Source organism: Phaethon aethereus (assembly GCF_964289735.1).
Source record: "Phaethon aethereus genome assembly, chromosome: 6".
Taxonomy (NCBI): domain Eukaryota; kingdom Metazoa; phylum Chordata; class Aves; order Phaethontiformes; family Phaethontidae; genus Phaethon; species Phaethon aethereus.
Window position 1 is genome coordinate 32,264,019 of NC_138580.1, and position 22,254 is coordinate 32,286,272.

General features: G+C 37.9%; 1 protein-coding gene across 1 annotated transcript in view; it reads left to right on the forward strand.

The window, feature by feature from the left end:
- The window catches only part of ANKRD44 (ankyrin repeat domain 44), a gene marked incomplete at both ends in the record, with an annotated part of 76,268 nt that overhangs the window by 53,493 nt on the left and 521 nt on the right, over positions 1 to 22,254 (forward strand). Inside the window, 11 exons of the mRNA XM_082001280.1 lie at positions 2,921 to 2,992; positions 6,037 to 6,238; positions 10,143 to 10,221; positions 11,273 to 11,390; positions 12,450 to 12,666; positions 13,405 to 13,492; positions 15,438 to 15,521; positions 16,822 to 16,967; positions 17,827 to 17,909; positions 19,037 to 19,119; positions 20,216 to 20,307. Of these exons, the coding sequence (XP_081857406.1) occupies positions 2,921 to 2,992; positions 6,037 to 6,238; positions 10,143 to 10,221; positions 11,273 to 11,390; positions 12,450 to 12,666; positions 13,405 to 13,492; positions 15,438 to 15,521; positions 16,822 to 16,967; positions 17,827 to 17,909; positions 19,037 to 19,119; positions 20,216 to 20,307 (1,264 nt within the window). The remainder of the gene's footprint in view (positions 1 to 2,920; positions 2,993 to 6,036; positions 6,239 to 10,142; positions 10,222 to 11,272; positions 11,391 to 12,449; positions 12,667 to 13,404; positions 13,493 to 15,437; positions 15,522 to 16,821; positions 16,968 to 17,826; positions 17,910 to 19,036; positions 19,120 to 20,215; positions 20,308 to 22,254) is intronic.

A 22,254-nucleotide genomic window follows, 5' to 3' on the forward strand; every position in this document is an offset into this window, starting at 1 on the left:
GGGCATCCTTACCCTTTAAAAGGTTTTAACCTAACCAGAGAGAACCATGCCCACCAGTTTCCCTTGCAGTGTCTCTGCACAGTTCTGACATGTGCTTAAATTCTGTGCACAATCAATAAAGAAAAATGTAATCAGCTAAAAGACATAATTTCAGTGGCACAAGAAATTAGAAATTAGGTATGCTGGGACATTCTCCAGTCAGCCACCAGTAACCATAAACTCTTAGTAATTCATGCTTATTTGTCTGTCAGTGAAATGCATTGGCCAGCTTCTAGCAGGCGGGTATGTGTCACAGCACAGCAGACACGCTTGGATTGCTCTGTGAGGTCTGTGGATTTAAGCTTCCATGACTGTCAGGGCAAGTGGTCTTGAGCGATAAATTCACCTTTGTCGGAGACAGATGCAACTGTGGGTAGCTTCTTACAAGTATACTCCAAGATAGAAACATTATAGAGCTAGAGCCCCCCAAGGACATGCCATTTTATGTATTCTTATAACAAGAATATGTAATGTTCTATAAATGCATTCTTAGAACCATAGAAACACTGGTGAAACTGGAGAATTTGCTTAGTAACTTGGACCTGGTATTTTTTGTTTCTTTGAGCATGATGTTTGTCCTTCAGATGACTTAGTTTTAATTGTCATAAAGCAGTGCTTGACAAGGCATACTAAAAAAATTGTTAGTGCTGTGTCTTTAATCTTCCTCTTCTTGCTCTCCTTTTTAATTTATCTTCTTGCACTGTCTGGCTATGTATCTGAGAGCTACCAGGTTTACCATCAAATTCTTGTGTACGCTTAACTTTATGATGGAGACATTCAGCCTCATGAGAAATAAGCTCATTAAGCCTAGTTTGCATCAGCCTAAGCTGCTTTAACTCTAAGCCATGGAGATGCTTTTTGTGAGGGGCTCTCCAATCCCACAATTTGTTCCTTTAGAGCCTTAATTTTGTCAGTTTTCTGTGTGGTTTTTTTCATCTATTCAGAAGGCAATTATGAACCTTTTTCCAGGAGCCTTTTGGAGCCCTTTGACAGGTTAAGGAAAGTATTTCTGTGTTAAGATTTTATCCTGGAATTTCAACAGATTGTTGTAAATGTAATGAAAAGTGACTAAATTAGTCTGCTGTGCTGGCCTTATGGACTCGAGTAAAGGCCGGTATTGGCAGGCAGAGGAACAGCCTTAGTACTTGGGTTTGGTGAGATTTTTTTAGTTTGTTTACTCACTAGAAAAAATCAGAATGTATTCACGTATTCAGAGCTGGCTACTGCTTCATCCTGTTTATAGCTAGCTTGTATAAGAGAAGAATAGTATTTTAAACTGGAGGTGACTCCACATGGTAAGACCAAATGTGTTTCCTAAACCTGTCCCAAACCTACTGGAAAACTGGTGTGGAACTTCTTTTTTTTTTTTCCCTTAGCTGCGGGGATATGTTAAAATCCATATTACCTGTTTAAATACACACACCCACTTGGCTGACGAGTGGTATTTGCATCAACACACATTTCTTTCCCAGTCCTGACATTTTACTAGGCACAAAATACACAAATAAACAAAATTACTGTTTAATTTTTTAACTTTTCCATAGGATTCAAATTAGTGTCTGTCCTTGTAATGAGAGATTTATGATACCTTATGCATTATTAATACTAGCTTGTTTTCCAGTTTGATTGTATTCCAGTTTGATTTTTGGATAAATTTGTCCTTGATGTAGGTCTATTAAAGACTACTTTGTTACACCAACAGTTCAGGGATACATCAGAGTTTAGAATATGCCATCATCTTGCAGTGTAAGCAGGTAAATTCCATGCCTACTGTAGGCTTTCGCTTTGGAGAGTCTTCCATGTTGTCAAACCCTAGAATTGTTCAGATTGTCACAAAAACTTCCTTTCCTCTTTTTCTCTTGCAGTCTTTTAGTTAATTCCTTACTATGTAAAAAAAAAAACAAACCCAAAAAAAAAACCTGTGTGAAAAATGGACTTAGAAACCTTGCACGTCAGTGGCAGTTAACTGTCATGCTTTTTTTTTCCTTTTTACAATCTCGTATTACTAATTTTCTGTAAAATGCTGATTTCCGGTCACAAAGATATTTGGAGACTAATTCTTTGAGTAGATACTAAGTAAAAGGCCATGCACATGAGCAGTGCTACTTAACAAATGTTGACTTCTCAATATTGTTAATACTGTGTATGATTTTCTTTTCAGCCTCAGTTTGATAAATTGTCAGGGTTCATGTGCTATTGTGGGGTGGTGCTAATCCATAGTTCCTCCTTCTGGACGGACAGAAATGCTCTGTTTGTTAAGCCTTGAAATGCTTTGGGATCCCTTGAAAGGGAGAGGATCATATAAAAGTGTGATGCCTGTTATTAGATGTTTGTAAGAGTTCAAGGATGTGTTGCATTTCGGAAGACTGTCATTATAGGAGCAGGTTCTACTTTGATAAATCATAAAAATGACTGTGAATGACTCACAGCTCAGTTATAATTATTCCCAGTGCTAATTATGTGTCAGAATTATCTGAAATGCTGTATCAGACATGGCTTGCATATGCTTTACCTGTGTAATCATGAAACTGCCCTTTTTCCAATGTAAATTTAATGAGGGCTTTACTCCACAAATCCTTCTGAGGGCTCCTTTCTCACCCAAGCGGGTCCTATGATTTCAGCGAAACTAATTAATCAGGGTAAGGATGTTCATGACAAGCTTTTGAACTAGTTTTATAATTTTACCCTGTGGGGGAAAACTTGAAAATACTTTACAGAAAAGGTTGTGAAGTATTTATTCCTCACAGTCCTTCAATACTCACTGTGGACATCTGAGGACAAAATATATCTTTGTCTGCTGATTTATAGTCCATGAGAACTTATCCTGTCTCATGCGAAGGTGTTTTAAGACTGTCTTTTTTTTTTTTTAATTCATTTTCAGCTACTGGAAAAAACCAACAATATGTTTGAGGAATCTGATTCCACAGCTACAAAAAGTCCTTTGCATTTAGCTGTAAGTATGAGACGTGTAAAGTGTTTGATCATTATCTTCTATAATAATTCCTTAATCTCTGTGTTTGAAGCATATTTAATCATAGACGTGTTTTGAAAAAGCTGGGAGGGGATGCAGGCCTAGATGTAACAAAAATAGGTTCTGGGCTGGCATTGTTAATTAAGTTTTTGACAGTTGAAGCTCGTGGTTCTTATTGACTCTAACACTCAGGTAAGAAGATGACACACACACTGAAATGAAATTACATGGAAAGTTGCAACTTTCATTTATAACTAATTTATAAATTTGGGGCCGGAGCTTGAGCCTGTGGCTTTGATCATGGAATGGGATACTCTGATGTTCTCCTGGAGATGTGCAGAGTGCAAAAAACTGTCTGGTACACAGCAAGCTGTGGGACAGCATGCTTAAACCCCAGCACTGCCCTGGGAGCATGCCATGGAAACTGTGCTATCAAAAGCGGATCCAGCACTTGTGGCCTCAGATATCACAGTAGCTCCCCTCTCCCAAGAGCTCAAGATTCTTGATCCTTCTTCCCAGTTTTCTTATGCAGAATCGCAGAATAGTTGAGGTTGACATGGACTTCTGGAGATCAGCTAGTCCCACCTCCGTGCTAAAAGCAGAGTCAGCTAGAGCAGGTTTTCTCAGGACTGTGCCTCATCACACTTTTAGTATCCCCAAGCATGGAGAGTTCACAGCCTCCAGGAAATCTATTCCAATGTCTGACCACCATCACAGTAAAAATGTTTATTTTTTTGCATGAAGTGGGATTTGTTGTGTTTACATTTGGGCCCATTGCCTCTTGTCACTGGGCACCTCTGAGAAGAGTCTGGCTCTGCCTTCTTTGCTCCCCCATCAGGTGTTCATGCACATTGGTAAAACGCCCCTGAGCATTTTCTTTTTGAGGCTGAACAGTCCCAGCTCTCTCAGCCTCTCTGCATATATCTTTCACAGACTGGCTCTTCACTGAATGCACAACCTCAACCATGAGGCTGCCTCCTCTGGAAAGGGAAGCTACTTGCTTACTTGAAAATAGGGGCAAGTTTTAGTTCTGTAGCAATCATATCTCTCTTTCCCAGTCAGCCAGAACAGCTCTGACCTGACATTTGAATTATCCACATGTAATCTGAGGGAACAAGAGCCAAAACAGTTGGATTAAAAGACTGAATTAGTCACTGAACTCTTCTCCCCATCTTTTTTTCTGCAATTGGAAGGCTGCAGGAAGGAGCGTGTCACTCCCAAGCCCAAAAAGGAGTTACAGCCTGCACTATCACCAACACAAATTCCTGTGCTGGGAAGAGACTTACCCTGCAGCTGGCCAAACAGCAAACTCATTTCCTCTCTGGTCCCTCTTGGGCAGAATCCTTGCAAGGGCACTGACAGTGGCTCTCCTTCTTGTATCTGTTGCTGGTTAACAGCAGTTCATTCATCTGAGACTCCCCAAGCCCACAGTTTAAAAACAAAAAAGCTTACATAAAATACCACTGTTTCACAGTTCAATTGCAGCTATCCAGGACTGTCTCTGACATTTGTTTCAAACCCTCCTGTGTATTGGGGTACCTATGGTCATCCTTCCCCAGGTCTAGCAGTGGCCACACGAAGATCTCCACACATGGATCCAGAAAGCCAGCAACCTACACCGAAACATGAAGTCCTGTCAAAAGGCTGATACAGCGTAGTGGCCAAGGCCTCTACCTACAGCTGTTTGACCCTAGAATGGAAATACGATTTAGAAACAAGGGGTAGACTAGCAGCCAACAAAATACTGACCTGCCATTCTCTGAGGCTATGGTGCATGATTATGGTGATGGTTGAGTAAATGATTGCACAAGGCAAACCACCAGAAAGAAAAAGTCAAGTTTATTATCTTTTCAAGGAGAGGATGGGCTATGCAGCCTGCGTGGCATCTTCAAGATAGATATCTCATGCTGTGTCAAAGATCAGGTTGTTGCTAGTTGTTTTCTAAGTAAAACTGTCGTGAAGAAGAAAGCTGACAACTGTGTCGGAGTATTTTCTGAGATCTGAGTCCCCTGTGCCCTAATCTCCCTGTGCTTTTCTTTTTCTGCTTTTGCCTTTGCTTTCCTTAAATAGTTGTCTTGGTCCAAGAGGGAGACAACTGCTTGTTCCCTGCACTGTCCTGTTCTTTTGAACGTTTGACAACGGTCAATAGGAAGAAGCTGCTGCCGCCACTATTTAACCTTGAAATTCAGTGGCTCTTTGGTTCCTTCAAGTTTGTATTTCTCATCTGTCTTCATTAATTGCTTCAACTGTGGTAATACTAATTATACGTTCATGTTTAAATAAAAAGGATGCTCTCTGTGAGTCTGACAGAAAGGAGAGGGCAGTCCCTACAAAGCTGAATGAAATCTTCCCACTTTCTGGGGCTATTCACAGGGTTTTTGCAATGTCACCTGTGTTTGTGCTTTGGCCTGAATGTGGCTGTAGGTCTGGAATTGCATCTACTTGTCTACTGTGGTTGTCCTACCAAATGATCCTACTAGCAGGAATACTCCCTGAAGCATCAGCGGTAAACAGCAGGTCAATTTTGTGTTTGTATTTGCACAAAAATTCAGTTTGAGAGTTGCTTTTCTTTAGTTGGAGACCAGTAGATGTATTGAATTTAGCACCCACTTAGGTGATAATCCATGCAATCTCTGACCAGCATCACTAGTGAATCTAGTTTTTGAAGCAAGCATTTCCCTGAAAGGTACTGTAGAATGTGAAAAATAAATTGTTTATTCGGCTGTGCTGAATTGGCAAATTACTGAATGAAATCCCTCCCCTTGGGTTGTATTAGAAGGTTGGAGCAAATCAGCAATCATAATTTCTGTCTCTAAACACTAGGAATTTTTTAGTTTCAGAGTAATTACAGAGTAATTTGGGAAAATCCTTTCACGTTGAAGAGTGAGTCATAAGGAATCAAGAAAACCGTGTCATTTCTACTGTGTTTAGGAGACTCTGACAATAACGGATTTTATTCACGTTTTATGTGAAAGTCTTTGAAAGACCAGAGTTGTGTTCTTTACATTACCATTTCATATTTCTAGGCTTATAATGGGCATCATCAAGCGTTGGAGGTACTTCTCCAATCTCTGGTAGATCTAGATATTAAAGACGAGAAGGGACGCACTGCTTTGGACCTGGCTGCGTATAAAGGACATGCGGAGTGCGTGGAAGCTCTCATCAGCCAGGGTGCTTCTGTCACTGTAAAAGACAATGTCACCAAAAGGACCCCCCTCCACGCCTCAGGTGAGTATGATCTTATGTTAATACTTGTGTTATAAACACTACAACACAGAAGCAGTTACCTTTACCTACTATCCCTATGCATTTTTCTTCTAAATGGAAGAACGAGATTTTGACTTGTACCGAGGACTGCTGCTTGTTTGCTGAGGTCCTACAGTTAACTCTTATCTTTCATTTCTTTGGTCTTTGTTTCCACTGTCCTAGTGGTTCAGTCCTCCCTTACACAGAATCCCATATTTTTCCACACCACTACTGCTCTGCCCTTACCTGCTTGCCTTTACTTTACCTCACCTCTCTATTACTACCTACTCTTTAAGATGTGTGATCTTTCCCCTATGACACCACCTCTTAATGGTTCCTCGGCCAAAAAATCAGAGGAAGAGAGAAAACTTGCCTCACTCTTTCTCCTAAGGAAGAAAGGTTGAAAATACAGGTAGGCTCTCACTGGTGATGAAATTTATCCCGGTGTTCAAAACTTTCAACCTTTTGCAGGGGCAACACTACAGAAGTTCACCCCCTTTCAGACATTATCCTCCTCCTGAGCTACCTTGCGAACTTGCTGTTGCTGGGAGTCTGCTTCCATTCCTCATGTATTGAGTGTTAATTATGCAGTGTGCATAATTAACTAGAAAATGTAGAATCTGCCATTTATTTGAGGGTTATTATTTAATAAGTACCTGTCAGATACATATGCAGGGGTGCCAAAGGGAACGTTGCTCCTCTGGCTGTTCATCGAGGGGCTCAGTACAGCATAGCAGTGACCTCTAGTGGGAAGTAAAATTAATACTTAACTAGAACAAAATTATTTTCAGGGCCAGGCTTAATTGTCTTTCCGTTTATCTTTTAGTGTGTGAACATATAAATGCAACCTGGAAGCATAAGGTCAAATAGACTTACCACTTTTGTGTGCAGTACTGAAAAAATATGCATAATAGATCTTCACAGCATACTAAAAAACGCTTTCTGCCTTCTTAAATTTTGCATCAGAACTGAGTACATTATTCGCGACAATAAGCTAATGATAAAGAGATATGCTGCCAGAGCTTACATATCAAAAGTTTGAGACCAAATTCAGTGAGAGAGGTTTTAGTTATAAAAACACAAAATAGTAAATCCATCTGATCCTCACCTGACTGAGGTGGATTAAGGACCCGCCTTAAAACTGTTGGTTTAATTAATTTAAATCAAGATCAGTGCTGCCCAAAACTGGAGCTGTGTTGGTCAAGAGCTTTCCTATAGTAGTTTCAAACATAGCTTAGGGTCTGATGATGAACAAGTTGTGACTTTGTCTGGTACATCATCACTGTAGCAATGATTTTGCATTTAGTAAAAAATTTGGTTATAGTGACACAGGTTTCTTGTCACAGCTGAATTGTAAGGGTTCTGCAGTACTGAGAAAAGTAAATGGTAACAAAGCCATATTTTTGTTAGAAGCTTTGACTTAAAATATGGATTTGTTGAATAGATTTGTTGAATAGAATTGAGTAGATTTGTTGAACAGAAGGTGTTATTTTAATATGCACATTTCTCACCTTCATACAAATTGTGATTGTGGGCTTTTTTCCCCCCTATTTTAATTTCTTTTTTAATTGCCCCCACCACTGTAGTATGAGTGCCTTTCATGTAAAACCAGTAGGAAGATTCATTGTAGATTTTTCTAGTCTGTGATATTTTTTTGCTTAAAAAAATTAAATTTTAAATTTTAAGACTAAAAAAAAATCTTCCAGGGATACAAGCAAATGTTCTTTAAATCTGCAGTGAAACAAACCAAGTTAGGTGTATATTTAAAAAAGGAGGCAAAAAAAGGCAAGAAGCAAGAAAGCACTACCCACAGGAATGAGACACTAAAGAAAACATGTACCTTAAGAAGGGAGAATACTGCACAGACAGGTTGAATATTTGAACTCTTAGAAAAGGAAATTTATCATGGTCATTAATTTGGAGGCTTTAAAATGGGAGATAAGTGCCCTTTGGGTAAATATCCATTAAGACAAAATTTAGATCAAGAGCTATGCAGAGTTCTGTGGAAATTAGCTCTGGAATAAAGCTTCTATCTCCGACTATTACGAAAAGTCACTTGCAATCTGATTATTATGCTATTTTGTAACAGCACATTTTTTGTAGGAGTGTTTTAGCAAAGAACAGTCCCCCCTATTGGAAACTGTGTGGTGCCACTGCAGTATCCAGCGTTTTTTATTTGCAGTGCAAGTGTAAGAGCTAAATTGGCATGTTTCGAGAAATCAAACAATTATTGCTGAATTAATCCCTTGAGTGACGGTGCGCATTTGCACGCATGAAAGTGAATACTTGCATGTATTTCCTGTGCACTGGAAAGAAACAAGAAGGTATGTGTGCCCATCCCCTTGAACGTGTTTGCCTTCATTCCTTGCAATTACACAAGCACAATTGCAGAACACAACTGTTAAGGAGACCTGAAGCAGTGGATTGGATTACAGGATTCTGCAGAGCTCTGTTCAGTAAAGGGACTTGTAACTTTTGCAGAGAAACCACCTAATGAAGTATTTCTTTTTTCTGTCTGTCCTCCTCAGGGAACAGACTTTCTCTGACCTCATAAGAAGGAGAATTTCCTTAGCCTAAATTATATGTTCCCTGTATAATTTTATTACCACCAGTCTTTCCTCCGGCTAGCTTTGGGAATCCATTGCAAACGTTCCCCTAGTGTTATGTTGTAGCTCCGTTGGCAAAACTAATGTTCCCTGCAGGGTCTGTAATGCTTAGCAGTTGCTGGGTCAGCTCCTAAGAGTTTCTGGGTATCTGTTCTAAAACTCATTTACCAAAATCCTTTTCAGACACCCGTGTGAACAAGTTAGGATTTCTCTTCCTCCTGCTGGGAGAAAGAACAGATTTTTTTTTTTCCCCTAAGCCAGTGACTCACCAGCCCCACGGAGCTGTTTACATGTTATGTATATGGCATTACTTAGTGGTAAAAAATAAAAAGGTCTTTTCTTTTTCTGGGTAGAGCAACTAAGATTATTTTTGGATGAGTGATTTAAATGTGATGATATCCGCCCATTTCTCTGCCAGAATGATGTGACATAGGTGGTGTCCAAGGGTCTTGCCTCAGCCCACAGGGCGTAGGCAGTGTGAATGCATGGCTTGCTGTAATAAGAACACAATCTCTATCTACTGAGTACAGGAATTATTGTTTTTCAAAGAAGAAAATACTGGTCTGTTCACCCGATGAGTTGTCTACAGCTGACGCCTTTAAGTCAGCTGACACACAGATGGATTTCCAGTGTCAGGCCCTGCAAAACATAGTAACTCAGAGCTGTTTTCCAACAGCAAGGGCTTACATTTTAAAAGGCAAACCCCATTTTTGAGAGGTAGCTGTGGCTTCCAATAATGCTAAACTAGAAAAGCTGGAAAAACCCAAAGGAATTTTGTAATTTGGTGTTATGTGCTCTTAGGAATATGACATTTGTATAGTTGGCCGTTCTTTGCAGATGCTTCTTTTTTCATAGCAGCACTGAAGATCTTGCTTCTTCTAAGCAAGATTCTTGCTTACAAAATTAACGGGCCTTGCCAGCGTACTTCCTACTGCATTCCAAATCTGGTTGCAGAAACCCTTGTCTTCCCGCTCGCTCCGAGGGATTTTGAAATGCTGTCTGGTTTAGTAGATATGTCAGTAGTGAAAATCACAATTTCAGTTTTACTCATTTAGGATTTTTTTATGTAAGAAGACTAATCCTCGTCATACTGAGGTCGGGGAAAAAAAGAGCTCACCATTTTATCGGCACAAGTTAAATGAAAATTGTGGGAATATTGATTTCTTATATTGTGAAATATTGTCCATGTGTATAAGGAAATTTCTTATCCATAAGCATCGCAATGGAAAAGTATCTGAAATTAAACATATTTAAATTAAAAATATGTTTTTTCCTTGTAGTCATTAACGGCCATACACCTTGTTTGCGGTTGTTGCTAGAAGTTGCAGACAACCCTGACGTGACAGACGCCAAAGGACAGTAAGTTTTCTTTGTGATGGTTTTCTTTCAGCTCTGTGATTCAAATAGCATCTCAGATTTCTTAGAAAAAAGCACATTTATTTGAAATACTCTATTTCCTGCCGTGTCTCCTTATAGAATTTGGAAGATACAAAGTACACGTTCAGTTGATCTAAGCCATGTGGAAAGGATTATTCATTAATCTTAGCCTTTGCTTCATACTTCAAACAATTCTTCATAGATGCTGGGGTCCAGATTCAATAAAAACTAACAAGCTCTTGAGATCTTTCTATAGAGAGTCTTTTCTTCCTAAAACATTGATATTTCAGGGTTTCTTTGGTATATTAGGCTGGTGCAGTGACACAGAATGTTTATTTCAGGTCACACATGAATCTGAGATGTTCCTACAAAAGTTTTACTTCTCGTTAAATGACAGTTGTAGAGGGAGAATTAAGTATATTTTTAAAGTGAAAATGTGAATGGCTTAAAAAATTCATTTGAGATGCCTAGAATGTATCTGACTCTACATGTAATTTTAAATGGTATTAGTCTTACCTAAAAACAGAAGGAGAATAGATCCCTTTCAGAAAAAAAATGGAAGACATATTAGTCCAAGTTCTGGCTTGAATAGTTTCCTCATGTCCCTTCATCCCCTTTAAGCAATTGTGCAGCATTTGCAGAAGAAATGCTTTGGGTTGTTGTCATCTTGGTAACTAGCAGGGACATTCATTCAGAACACTTGGGTATTGCAAAGCTCGTGTTGCTGGAGATGATGTTAATTGTAGATTATTAAGAGAACAGATTGTCTTGAATGATGTTGCTCTGTAAACTGCTTACAAATGAGTTTGTTTCTGTTTCAGTCATGGTAGGTAGTTGTTAAACATGTTAATGATTTCATACAAAAGGTCTTTCCTTGGGTATTACATAGAGGAGCACAGTGAAAGAAACAGGTTTGTGTGTAGGAACAGAGAGAAATGCAAGACTTCCTGATTTCTCTATCAGGGGAAAATGCCACAAGTGGCAAGCAGTGTGTCATTTTATAGCTATGACTGTTTGGTTTTGTTTTTTCTAGAACTCCACTAATGCTTGCAGTGGCATATGGGCACATCGATGCTGTTTCTTTATTACTTGAAAAAGAAGCATCTGTAGATGCTGCTGATCTCCTGGGATGCACAGCTTTACACCGAGGGGTGACTTAATTTTTATGATTCTTAATCATTTGTTTTACTGTGACTACAACTCACTTATAAATACAGGGGTGTTGAATGATTGGAATATAAGTACAGGGAATACTGTAAATGATTGGAAACCTGACCAAGCACAGTCAACAAGATAAAAAGCGGGACAGATATGCTGTCAGGAATGCTCTGCTTTTGACTTTATTTCACATTCACTTTAATTAATTAGATAAAATGCCAATTAGACCAATTTTTCTTGGCTCTAGACACTTCAGTATAGCAATCGTTGTTTTTATAACGGAGCACCTTATGAATTCTGAAAATAATTTATTTCAAAGAACAAAGCCCAACAGTTATTTTCATTTTTCTTGAGGAGGATGGTGTAAATAAGTAAGCCTTAAATTTTGATCTGGAGGCTGTGAAACTCAAGGCAGAACTAATCTTTTCTAGAAGTCAGGTTCTTACCCCATGTGAAGTTAATGCAAGAGATTATATTTATACAGAACTCTACGATACGGCAGTGAGCAGTTCAGCTTAGAGTCCAGCACAAGTCTGTAATAAAAGCTATGGCATAGAATTTCTCTTCTGTATTGATAGTAATACATGAACACAACCAAGATACCAAAAAGACCTCTGTGTATGACAGAGGTCTCTGATAGTAGCTGGCCAGCTGTTAAAACAGCTTTTCATATTTCTGATGATATTCTTGATCCTTTTTTTCCCCTCAGTTCCTCTCTCACATTCACACATGGTTTTGAGAAGCCAGACTTAGGTTTTCTGACCTTCACCTCTTGTTCATCTGTTTCCTTAGTCTTAAACTCCTCCTTGCTTTTGTGCCTCACTTAGTGGAGTCTCTTCCACAGACTAGGAATCAATGCCTTTGAAAGACAGCACCAAATACATTTCAGTGTGTTGGTTATCATAAGTACTCATGAGCGCAAAGGAGCTTTCATCTCTGCCTTCTGAATCCCATGCAGGCTGTTTCATGTTCACAGGCATCAATCATATTCCGTAATTCCTGGGCAAGAATCTGTATTATGTCAACTTCTTTACTCATTTCTTTGTTACCAGATTATGACTGGGCATGAAGAGTGTGTTCAGATGCTGTTAGAGAAAGAAGTATCTATTTTATGTAAAGACGCCAGAGGCAGAACACCTCTGCACTTTGCAGCAGCTCGGGGTCATGCCACTTGGCTGAGTGAGTTACTGCAGATAGCACTTTCAGAGGAAGACTGCAGTTTGAAAGATAATCAAGGTTATACACCGCTGCACTGGGCTTCTTACAATGGTAAGTTTCTCCCTGTGGACTTTTGCCAAGTTCAAATGTGGCCTCAGTTTTAAGGAAAGATGATAGCAAAGCAGCCGAACACTCTGAGAAGCTTGAGATGAAGAGGCAAATTATCTCCCCTCTACTTGCTCTCTGCAGTTAGCATTTGCCATGTTCACCCTTCAGCGCAGAAGCCTGGGAAATTCCAGCAATACCTCCCAGTGGCTTTGCAGCTCATTTGCTCCCAGTCGCAGGAGACCAGGGTGAAATTCTGGTTTTACTGATGTCAGTGATCAAATTCTCATTGATTTCTGTGGAGCCAGGAACGCTCCTTTGAGGTGTCACCTTCTTATTTATTGATGCAAGAGACCATGTGAGTAGATGGATATTCTGAACTGAACTGATTATTCTAAACTGGATAATCTGAACTTGTTGCCTAATATAAGGATAAAGCTTCCTAATGCTATCATTTAAGACCATCTTTGGAGATGTGTAAGGCAACATACATAACACCACACAAAAAAGAGACTTTTTTTCCTTTCCTTTTTTTCAGTAAGCGCTAATATTAGCCTGGATCTATCTTGCTACTGTCATTAAAAAAAAAAAACAAACCTGTTTATAATTTTATCACATAAGAGCTTATATACACATTGTGTTCAACTTTGAACTTCATGTTAAATTGTAATCTGTATAAGCCTGGTACGAATTAAGTGTATTACTTGCTTTGTGCAACACTGTGAAATGTCTGATCTCTTATAGGTCATGAAAACTGCATAGAGGTACTATTGGAACAAAAATTTTTCCGCACATTCTATGGTAATAGCTTCTCTCCATTGCACTGTGCCGTGTAAGTAGAAATCCCCAATAACAGATGCTTTAGGATGTGTCTGTAGAAAGTAGTGGTATAAGAAGAAAGCTTTGGGGTTTTTTTAGATTATTTGCATGAGCAAATAATTTTAAAGCTGATCATAAAATTGTGCTTATACTGCTGCTGAAAAAGTGACAGAATAAAGAGTATTTTTGCATACATTTCATACGTTTAGGCTATTTGATGAAATTCTGACTTGTAATTAAATAGGTGCATTTCTGCTCCCTTTCTAGTTTCTTTTCCCTTGCTTACAACTACAGACCTATGCCTTTTCTTCATACAGGCTGGAACTTCGTAGCTCTTCCATTGTTAGGCCATGACCTGGGCTATAGTGCCTTGGTCTGTGCAAGTATGAGCTTTTGAGGTTCCTTTGAAGCCCAATGGCTGGAAGTTAAGAAATTTGTCAGAATCAAGATTATTTTTTTGGTTTTTAGCAATAGGAACAAAGCATTAATGAAGGAAAGATTTGAAACAACAAATAAAAATGGTGTCCTGTGCAGGCCATAGTTTTTCCAAGACTTCCTCAGCTGAGTGTTTTCTGGACTGATTTTCTTCATGGTCTTTATTCCTTCTGAGATAATCTCTGTCTTGAAAGTTTGGTACTTCTTACCCAGGTCCTAGCCAAAGGGGTTGATCAGTTACAGAGGCAGACTCTGTATCCAAAGTTCTCATAATACTTATGAACAAAAAAAAAGGCGGTGGCCATTATGAGTTATTAAACTTCTTCCATGCATGTATTTTATACATATTCTTTATTCAAATAAAGCGGTATGGTTTTATATGGGAAGGATTCTCATAGAGCAAAATTGTAACTTTTCATAACATAACTGCAAATGCATTTTTTTTAAAATGCAAGATTACTTTAGCTTGTAGGACCTAACATGCATATTAAAACATGTAAGCCATCAGAAAGTAAGGAATTAAGCACTGAAGAAACAAATGCAAACCTTCCTAATTTCTGCCGACAATTAGAATGTCTGTATTCTATTCTATGTTCTATTAGAAGAATGAAGTGTCTTCCAGAAGTAATGATAGGAGTTGTTATTGTGTAGGCTTCCCTTCTGCAGTCCACATCATTGGAAAGTAGAAAAGTAATTTGTCATGTATCAGACTTTGAAATCATAAAACCCCCAATATGTTAGAGAAATAAAAGCATACATGAAGCACTGTTTTTACTCTGCTTAAAATAAAATAATTTGTGGCTGTAACATAGCATTTGAAATGGGAATTTCTAATGATGGCTTTGAAAATTTTTTTTCAATGTTTATATTATTTTCAACGAGTATGTAATTCTCAAACCCATTAAAAATGTGTGCAACTTAAAAATGCATGCAAATGTAAAATGAAAACAGCTGCTAATCCAGCACGGGTGGGTGTTAGCTATACTATATGTCCAAAACTGTTACTAAACACTGTTCATTTTCATAATGAAATGAGACAAATTAACAATAACCAGAAAGAGTATTAATTGAGTACATTCATCAAGGAAAAGTATTAAATGTGTGAGCTGGAAGAGATGTGGGCTTCTGTACCTAAAACATTAGAATAAAGCTTTCTGTATGTAGGTATCTATGACCGAGTGCTTTCAGATCCAGGTGTGTTTGACATTTAGACTAAAGGATTTTAAGGTATTAAGCTTTTAATCCTAGGTTTGTGCTGCGCTTTCAGTTACCTTTGTGCGTAGTGAATTGCAGGATCAAGCTTTGCTTTAGAGACTGAAATTCATAGTAGCAGATGCAGTTTGGTTAAATGGAGAGATGATGAATAATCAGAAATGTAACTGAAAGCATTATGGCAAAAGTATGTTAGGATAACTTATAAATAACCAATAAGAAATATTAATGGGAAGTGAAAGAAATCAATGTTGGAAAGTGGGAAAAGATGTAGACTTTTTAGCTTTTTGAAAATGTCTTTTCTTTGGCAGGATCAATGATCATGAAAACTGTGCATCACTGCTCATCGGAGCCATCGATGCCAGCATTGTCAATTGCAAAGATGACAAAGGAAGGTAATAGCTTCTTAAACAAATTCCATTTCATCTTCATTAATCCATCTAGTATTTTTCATAATTCTTTCTGAACCTCTAAGGAACTAATCCTTATCTGATATGGTTGAGCTAAGACTTGTCATGCTGACTCTTTCAGACAGCAGTTTAAACCGCAACAGAGTTAAATGGTGGCTCACTTGAAGCAAGAATACTATGAAGTATTCAATTTCATAGTACATATGAAAAGAAATGCAAAAGAAATAGTATTTTGTTTGTTAGAACAGCTATGACTATGGACTGTTTCCCTGAGCCAGTTCTCTTTGTTAAATATTGAAACAGGCTTATCTTTGCTAAATGGAGCGATACTATGTACGCATAGAAAAGTATTTCATTAAAAGCTTTAATGCCAGGTTAGCATTCTCAGGGCATACAACTCAAAACCTCTGTGCAGCAAAATAATACTGATACAGCAAGAGAGGTGCATTCAGCCAAATCCTTAATTTGTCACATTGATAATCTCCTCACTATGTGTGTATATATATATTTAATTAAAATTGCTGAAATTCTAAAAATTAATACTCATTGTTTCTATTAATTAAAACAAATTCAAGACTTTCAGCAATGGCGATTACTTACTCTTATAAGGGTAAGACCACCTCACCCTTATTGATAAGCAAAACCTGAAGTAACACTATGAGCTGGGTTGTGTACCAACTGTCTTTCATCTCTATTATTCAAACCCAAAATGCCATAGGGAGGCAGCGAATGAAATCTAGTGTCTCGGTCTTGTGAAAACTGATAACCTTCAACGTTGATAGAATTCCTTCTGCCTTTTATAGTAATACTGTTACTGTAGCTTGTTGCTGCAGTATTTTTGACTATAACTTAAAATACTTTAGTTTTTTAAAATAATGGATCTGTTCTTTTCTGATAGTTCTTCCCATCTTAGGCTTGTAAAAAAAATATCAGATCAATAAGAATGAGAGATCGTACTGTTTTTCATATTACGCAGTATGCTCCATTAAAATAAATGTGCTGCTAATATGAGATTCGCCACAGTATCAAATCTCCACAGTATCATATCCACCTTATGCTTCCCTTTTTTAAAAGTTTATACTGCACCAGGACAGTGACTGTAAATGTTACTTGACTTACTTCAGATGCTGCTGCTATAACGTACCCCTGACGATAACTCAGAGTTTCACAGGAAAAAAAATAAATTAAAAACGGTTTGCACTTTCAGGTTCTTGGTAAGGTAAACAAACAGGAATATTGTCATTCTTTAGCCTAAACAGCTGTGGTCGTGTCACTTCCCCCACAGAACGCCCCTTCACGCAGCAGCCTTCGCGGATCACGTGGAGTGCCTCCAGCTCCTCCTGAGTCACAGCGCACAAGTGAATGCTGCGGATCACGCAGGGAAAACACCTCTCATGATGGCAGCTCAAAACGGTCACGTAGGTGCTGTAGGTAAGTACATCCTTGCCTCTGTTCGTCTTGAAGGACGAGTGCTACTGCAGTTACTATCACAGATAGGTAGTAATTTTTTTTCCTGTGAAAACTAAGGAAGAAAAATAAATTGTGTGGCTGTCTGTATGAAGCTACATTTACATCTGTAAAAAAAATTCTTATTCTTCTCAGTCATTGTTTCTCAGCAGTCTTGGTGAACATTTGCTATAACAAACTTGAGTCTTATACCCTCCTAAGAGCACACTGCAAAGAGCATGGGGGGAGTAGTAATTCTATTCTCCTGTTTACTTCCTTGATTTTAGAGAGAAGTAAAACTGCCCATGTGAAAAAGATTATGTAACCTTTTTTTGTGCTCATTGTAGGAAGTCCTATTCTTAAAATGGCAGCTATCAGCAGCTGCTTTTCCAGGCTAGACTATATACGATAGACATACAGATTAGGGCCATATTGGCTTAACAGAATTCCCTTTTCTCTAGCTTCAACAGGACAGATGGCACCCTAAATTCTTTATATCCACTTAGTCCTCTCAAAGAAGGAGCCACAGTTGTTCTCAGGAGAAGGTGATTCAGGCAGAACTTGCTGATCTGCAAATGGGGATGTTTATAAATAAATTAAGATTAATATATGTTTGACAGTTTGGGGCACAGGGAATGAGCTGTTAGCTCTGCCTTTGCTTGCTTATTAACTGCACAAGATTAGTCTGTTCTCATTCTTTGCACTTCATGGAGCTTACATCACATAGAGGCTTAATTGATTAACATGTATGCACACATATATTGAAATAGTAAATTTCTTCCTCTGTTTTTACATGTTCGTCTGCACATTGGGTTTGTTCGTTGATTTCTATTCTATACCTCAGACTTTTTGGTGAACATTGCCAAGGCTGACCTGACATTAAAAGATAAGGAGCTGAATACGTCTTTGCACTTAGCTAGCAGTAAAGTAAGTTGAAGACCTCTGTATGCTTGTATTGTCTTTACAGTCTGTGTGTATGTATGTGTGTGTTTATGCTCCTAAAAATTTTTCTGCAATGGAAACGTGATGGACAAACTTGTGGTGAGGAAAGGAGCATTGTTCCAAGCTTTTTTTCAAGTCTGTTTCAAGGTTTAGTAAATTGAGAAAATGGATGCCTCTTACGACAGCTGAAACATAAGGAAGGGAAACTGAGAGACATAATGGAAAATCCTTTGAAATTTTACCAAATAATCTCACTGTAAAATAGCTTAACATAGGTTCAGTAGCAAAGGAAAAAAAAGGGTATTTATTCTTCTTTCTTATTCTCCCAATTTCTGTGGAAGGAATGGAAAGAACCTAAAATTTTCCTTTATGCTCTGTAGCAGTAAAACCAGAGGCATTGATTAGATTGGTGGTGGTGTCTTTCCCCACCCCTTCTTCCTCTTAATTCCAATTGCTAACTGCTGTTTCTGCAAGAAAAAATGCCCATGGGATTCCCTCTCCTGGACCTTTTCTTTTGCTCCTATCCACTGGATTCCAGTGTGATAGTATTACTACAGTTTCTGCAGACACATGAGCCTTGCTGCATTCTCAAGGTCCTTCAGGCATCTGCTCACCTGCCAGGGCTGTAGGCTTGCTGTGCTGAAACAGTATCAGAAATAAGGTCCTGACACTGAAGGGATTTTGTAGTAGCTTATTAATAATACAGAAAGGCATTTAAAGACCCAGAAAGTATAGTGTTAGTTTTTGAGATTAAACTGTCTCTTTCTGTGTTACTGTGTGGCTCTAATAAATAATCCATTGAATGCTCTCTCAAGAGAAATAGCAGTCTTCTCTGAAAGCTGAGGAGGTGAATTCATATATAATGAATGGAGGGTTGAAAGACAGGTGAATGTCATAAGTTTCTAAATGTGCTAAAGCATCCTAGCAGTGGCGGTTTGTAAATGATATTTTAAGGCTCCTATAGGTCACCTACTATGCATCCTTATAAGCTGAGTAGTGTATTTTGTATTTCAAATTGAGTTATTAAATTTCACTTTTATATGTAACATTTGTTTTGCTTCAATTTCAAACTCCTCAGCAAATTAACACTTTGGTTTTTTTCACAACTACAGGGTCATGAAAAATGTGCCTTGTTAATACTTGACAGGATACAAGAACAGAGCCTTATTAATGCAAAAAATAATGCATTGCAGACGTAAGTATAGCCTGATTCTTTCAAGTCCAGTTGACTTACCAGAAGATTCTGATTTAGCATTTCAAATTCACGTCTCAGATTTTTTTCATAGAACAAAAAAGTTAATTTCTGATTTTTTTTGAACGCTTGCCCATCAAAAGATTTGTATTGCATTTTCCTTTGGTACCAATTCTATAAATGGATGAAATTAAGATGGAAAAATTATATGAGATCATTTATTTGAAGAATATATCAAAATGTCTATTAATCATGTGAATGTGTAAGTATAGATTTGGCATTTCCTAGCTTTTTGAGTTTCACCTTAAATCTAAATAATTTATTTAGACTTAAGGTGGTACATTTAATTTTCAGAGGTTTTTTTAGGTGATATTTTATGAGCAACTCCTGCCCATACCATACTTTATCAGCAGAGTTAGAACCACTGATATTCTTACTCCAGCTGCAATTGTTTGACTGGTATGGGGGAATGCCACAGGAGAAGATTCAACCACAAGTTCAGGTGGCAGATCATCTAGTGCTTGCAGAAGAATTCATTCCATCTCAGCCTTTTTTCCCCCTTCCAATATGAAATTGTTTTTCCTGTCCCACTAGTTGTCCCCAAACAGAAGCACGAGGTGTTGGCGCAGGAAGGGAGCAAATCAGTGGTTATTTTTAATTTCCAGCTGCTCTGCAGTAAGAGAGATTAGTAATCGAGTATTCAAAGATAAAAAGGCAATACAATAATTTTGAACAGTCTGTAGTAACCAGAATGAAGGATGGAACAAAGGCATTTCTTCAGTCTTAGATTCATTTTCCTTTTAAATGTCAATTGTGTGCTGCAAACGGTGGAAAAACAGGAGCTTTGTAAAGAAAGCCTTTAGACTAGAAAGTATTAAGCAGTCTTTCTGTATGTCTTACACATATGTTTTATAGCTGTGGAACATGAGGATTATTTTTAAAGGGTGTAATATAATTTAATGTCTACCATATGATTGTAATGACCCAAAAAAAGGAAAACATTCTCTTTCTGATGCTGGGTATGCTTTAAGCATTACCTGACTTCTTTTAGAAAGTCTATTTTAAGCTGAACTTGAATTTAGTTGTTTTATTTTTGTAGGCCTCTCCATATTGCTGCACGAAACGGTTTAAAGATGGTGGTTGAAGAATTGCTAGCAAAAGGGGCTTGTGTCTTAGCAGTAGATGAAAATGGTAAGTAAATAATACACTTTGACAATCTTCACTAGGATCCCACAGGTAACTTTACAACAGACCAAAGCAATAGACTTAAAAGGTGATGATAGACATTATTGATGCTTTTATCCTTCCAAGAACAGACAATGAGCTGTGTGAGTACCTATAAAAAAACCCCCACAACTGTTTATCTTTCTTTAATATAAAAATGTATTCTAAACATCACAGTGGTCCCTTTTACTGTTCATTTTGCATGTACTGTCAACAGCTAGTCTTTTTTAATGCTTGAGTGCAGTGGTAACTTGAATTTCCTAAACATGCAAGTGGCACCGGATAATTCTGACACCTTGCAGAAGAATTAAGGATTATGCATTCAATCAGCGCATGTTTTAATGGGTAGGAAGAAAACCATCAACATATGTTTGATTGTGTCCTAGTTCATTCTGAGATCAAAGCTTGTGTTTACCAATTGTCTGACCTAATCCAAGATGCAAGTAAATTACTGTTGCCTCATAAAATACATGATTAGTTAATAAATCTGATAATTTTGTTTCAGATCTCAATGAAGTCCTTCCCTAAACATTATAAAGTCCATAGAGGGTTGTGCTTCTATAATTAATGTTTTCAAAAATGGTTTCCTGAAATAAGCTGGTCTTTCTTACAATACTGACTTCATGGCATTAACGTAACAATTCAGTACCTCCATCTTCCCATATCTGTAAAGTAACAATAATAATACTCACCCATCATTGCAAGACATTTGAGATCTATGGATGAAAAGAACTGAGTGGTGAGTATTTGCTATTAACCAAATGCTACGTAGATATACTTGCATGAATGAGTTCCACTGAAGTCATCTGGCCCTAACCTCATTTTAAAGATAGGGGACATAAAAATGAACCAGACTAGCTTCTAATCACAGTTTTTATAATTAAAATTGTACGTACAGATCCAGCTGATTTGCATGTATGTAACAAGTGAAAATTAAGTTTAAATTTGATGCACATTTAATTTTTCTAGGAATAACTGCATATGCAGTTTAAAGGAGAGAAATCTAAGTGCAATCTTAGTATAAATACAACTCTAAAGCATATGCACGCTTGAAGCTCAGTAGAAGAGGAAATTCCATTTAGGGTATGCATTTACTGCAGTCAGTGGTTAAATCTGGGAAGTTTGCTAAAAACTGTACTCAGGTTTGTCCACCAAACTCCTCTACACTGCAGGCGTTCTCGGCTTACTTGAGGCAGTAGGATGTCAGTAGTGGTCATTGCCTCAGATTACTGCTGCTGTAGCACTTAAGAATTTAGCCATCTTCAAAAGAATTTGTTTGCTGTTAGTATAAAGGAGGATTTGTTGTAAAGTGCTGGAGTACTACACAGCAGTCTGCAAAATGTATATATACCAAGTGTAATCAGCGTACTGGTTTACAAGATTTGTATACCTGAAGAGCTTTAGGGGCACCGCTTGGGCAGGAGCCACATTAAACTGCAGTGAAGACAAACTTTTAATAGCTCACCAGTTCTTCGTTTTACTGACATCTGTACAATATTAACTTTGTATTTAAAGTGTATGCCATGCTTTCCGAATACAGTCATTATTCTTCTAACATAATGTAAATTTGGGTAACTAAACATCCTCGTAGTCATACCTGCTATACACGTACCACGTGCACTGGTCTAATTCTTTTCTCTCATAATTTAGTTCCTAAATAAATTGCTTTCTGAGTTGAGTAGATACTCAACTGATCAGTCTCTAAAATCGTTTGCTTATTACTTCAGAATGTTTTTAAACTAATATCTTTTATGTTCTAATGAAAGTCATTGTTCTCAGAATGAGATTTCTTTGTACGCAGAGAAACTGAAGCCAGTTTCTGTCCCCGTTGCTGCACTCCCCATGTTCTGTATTCATCATACTGTCTGTGCTGTAGAACTGTGTTTAGCCAGTGCTTTTATTTATATTGTGAAG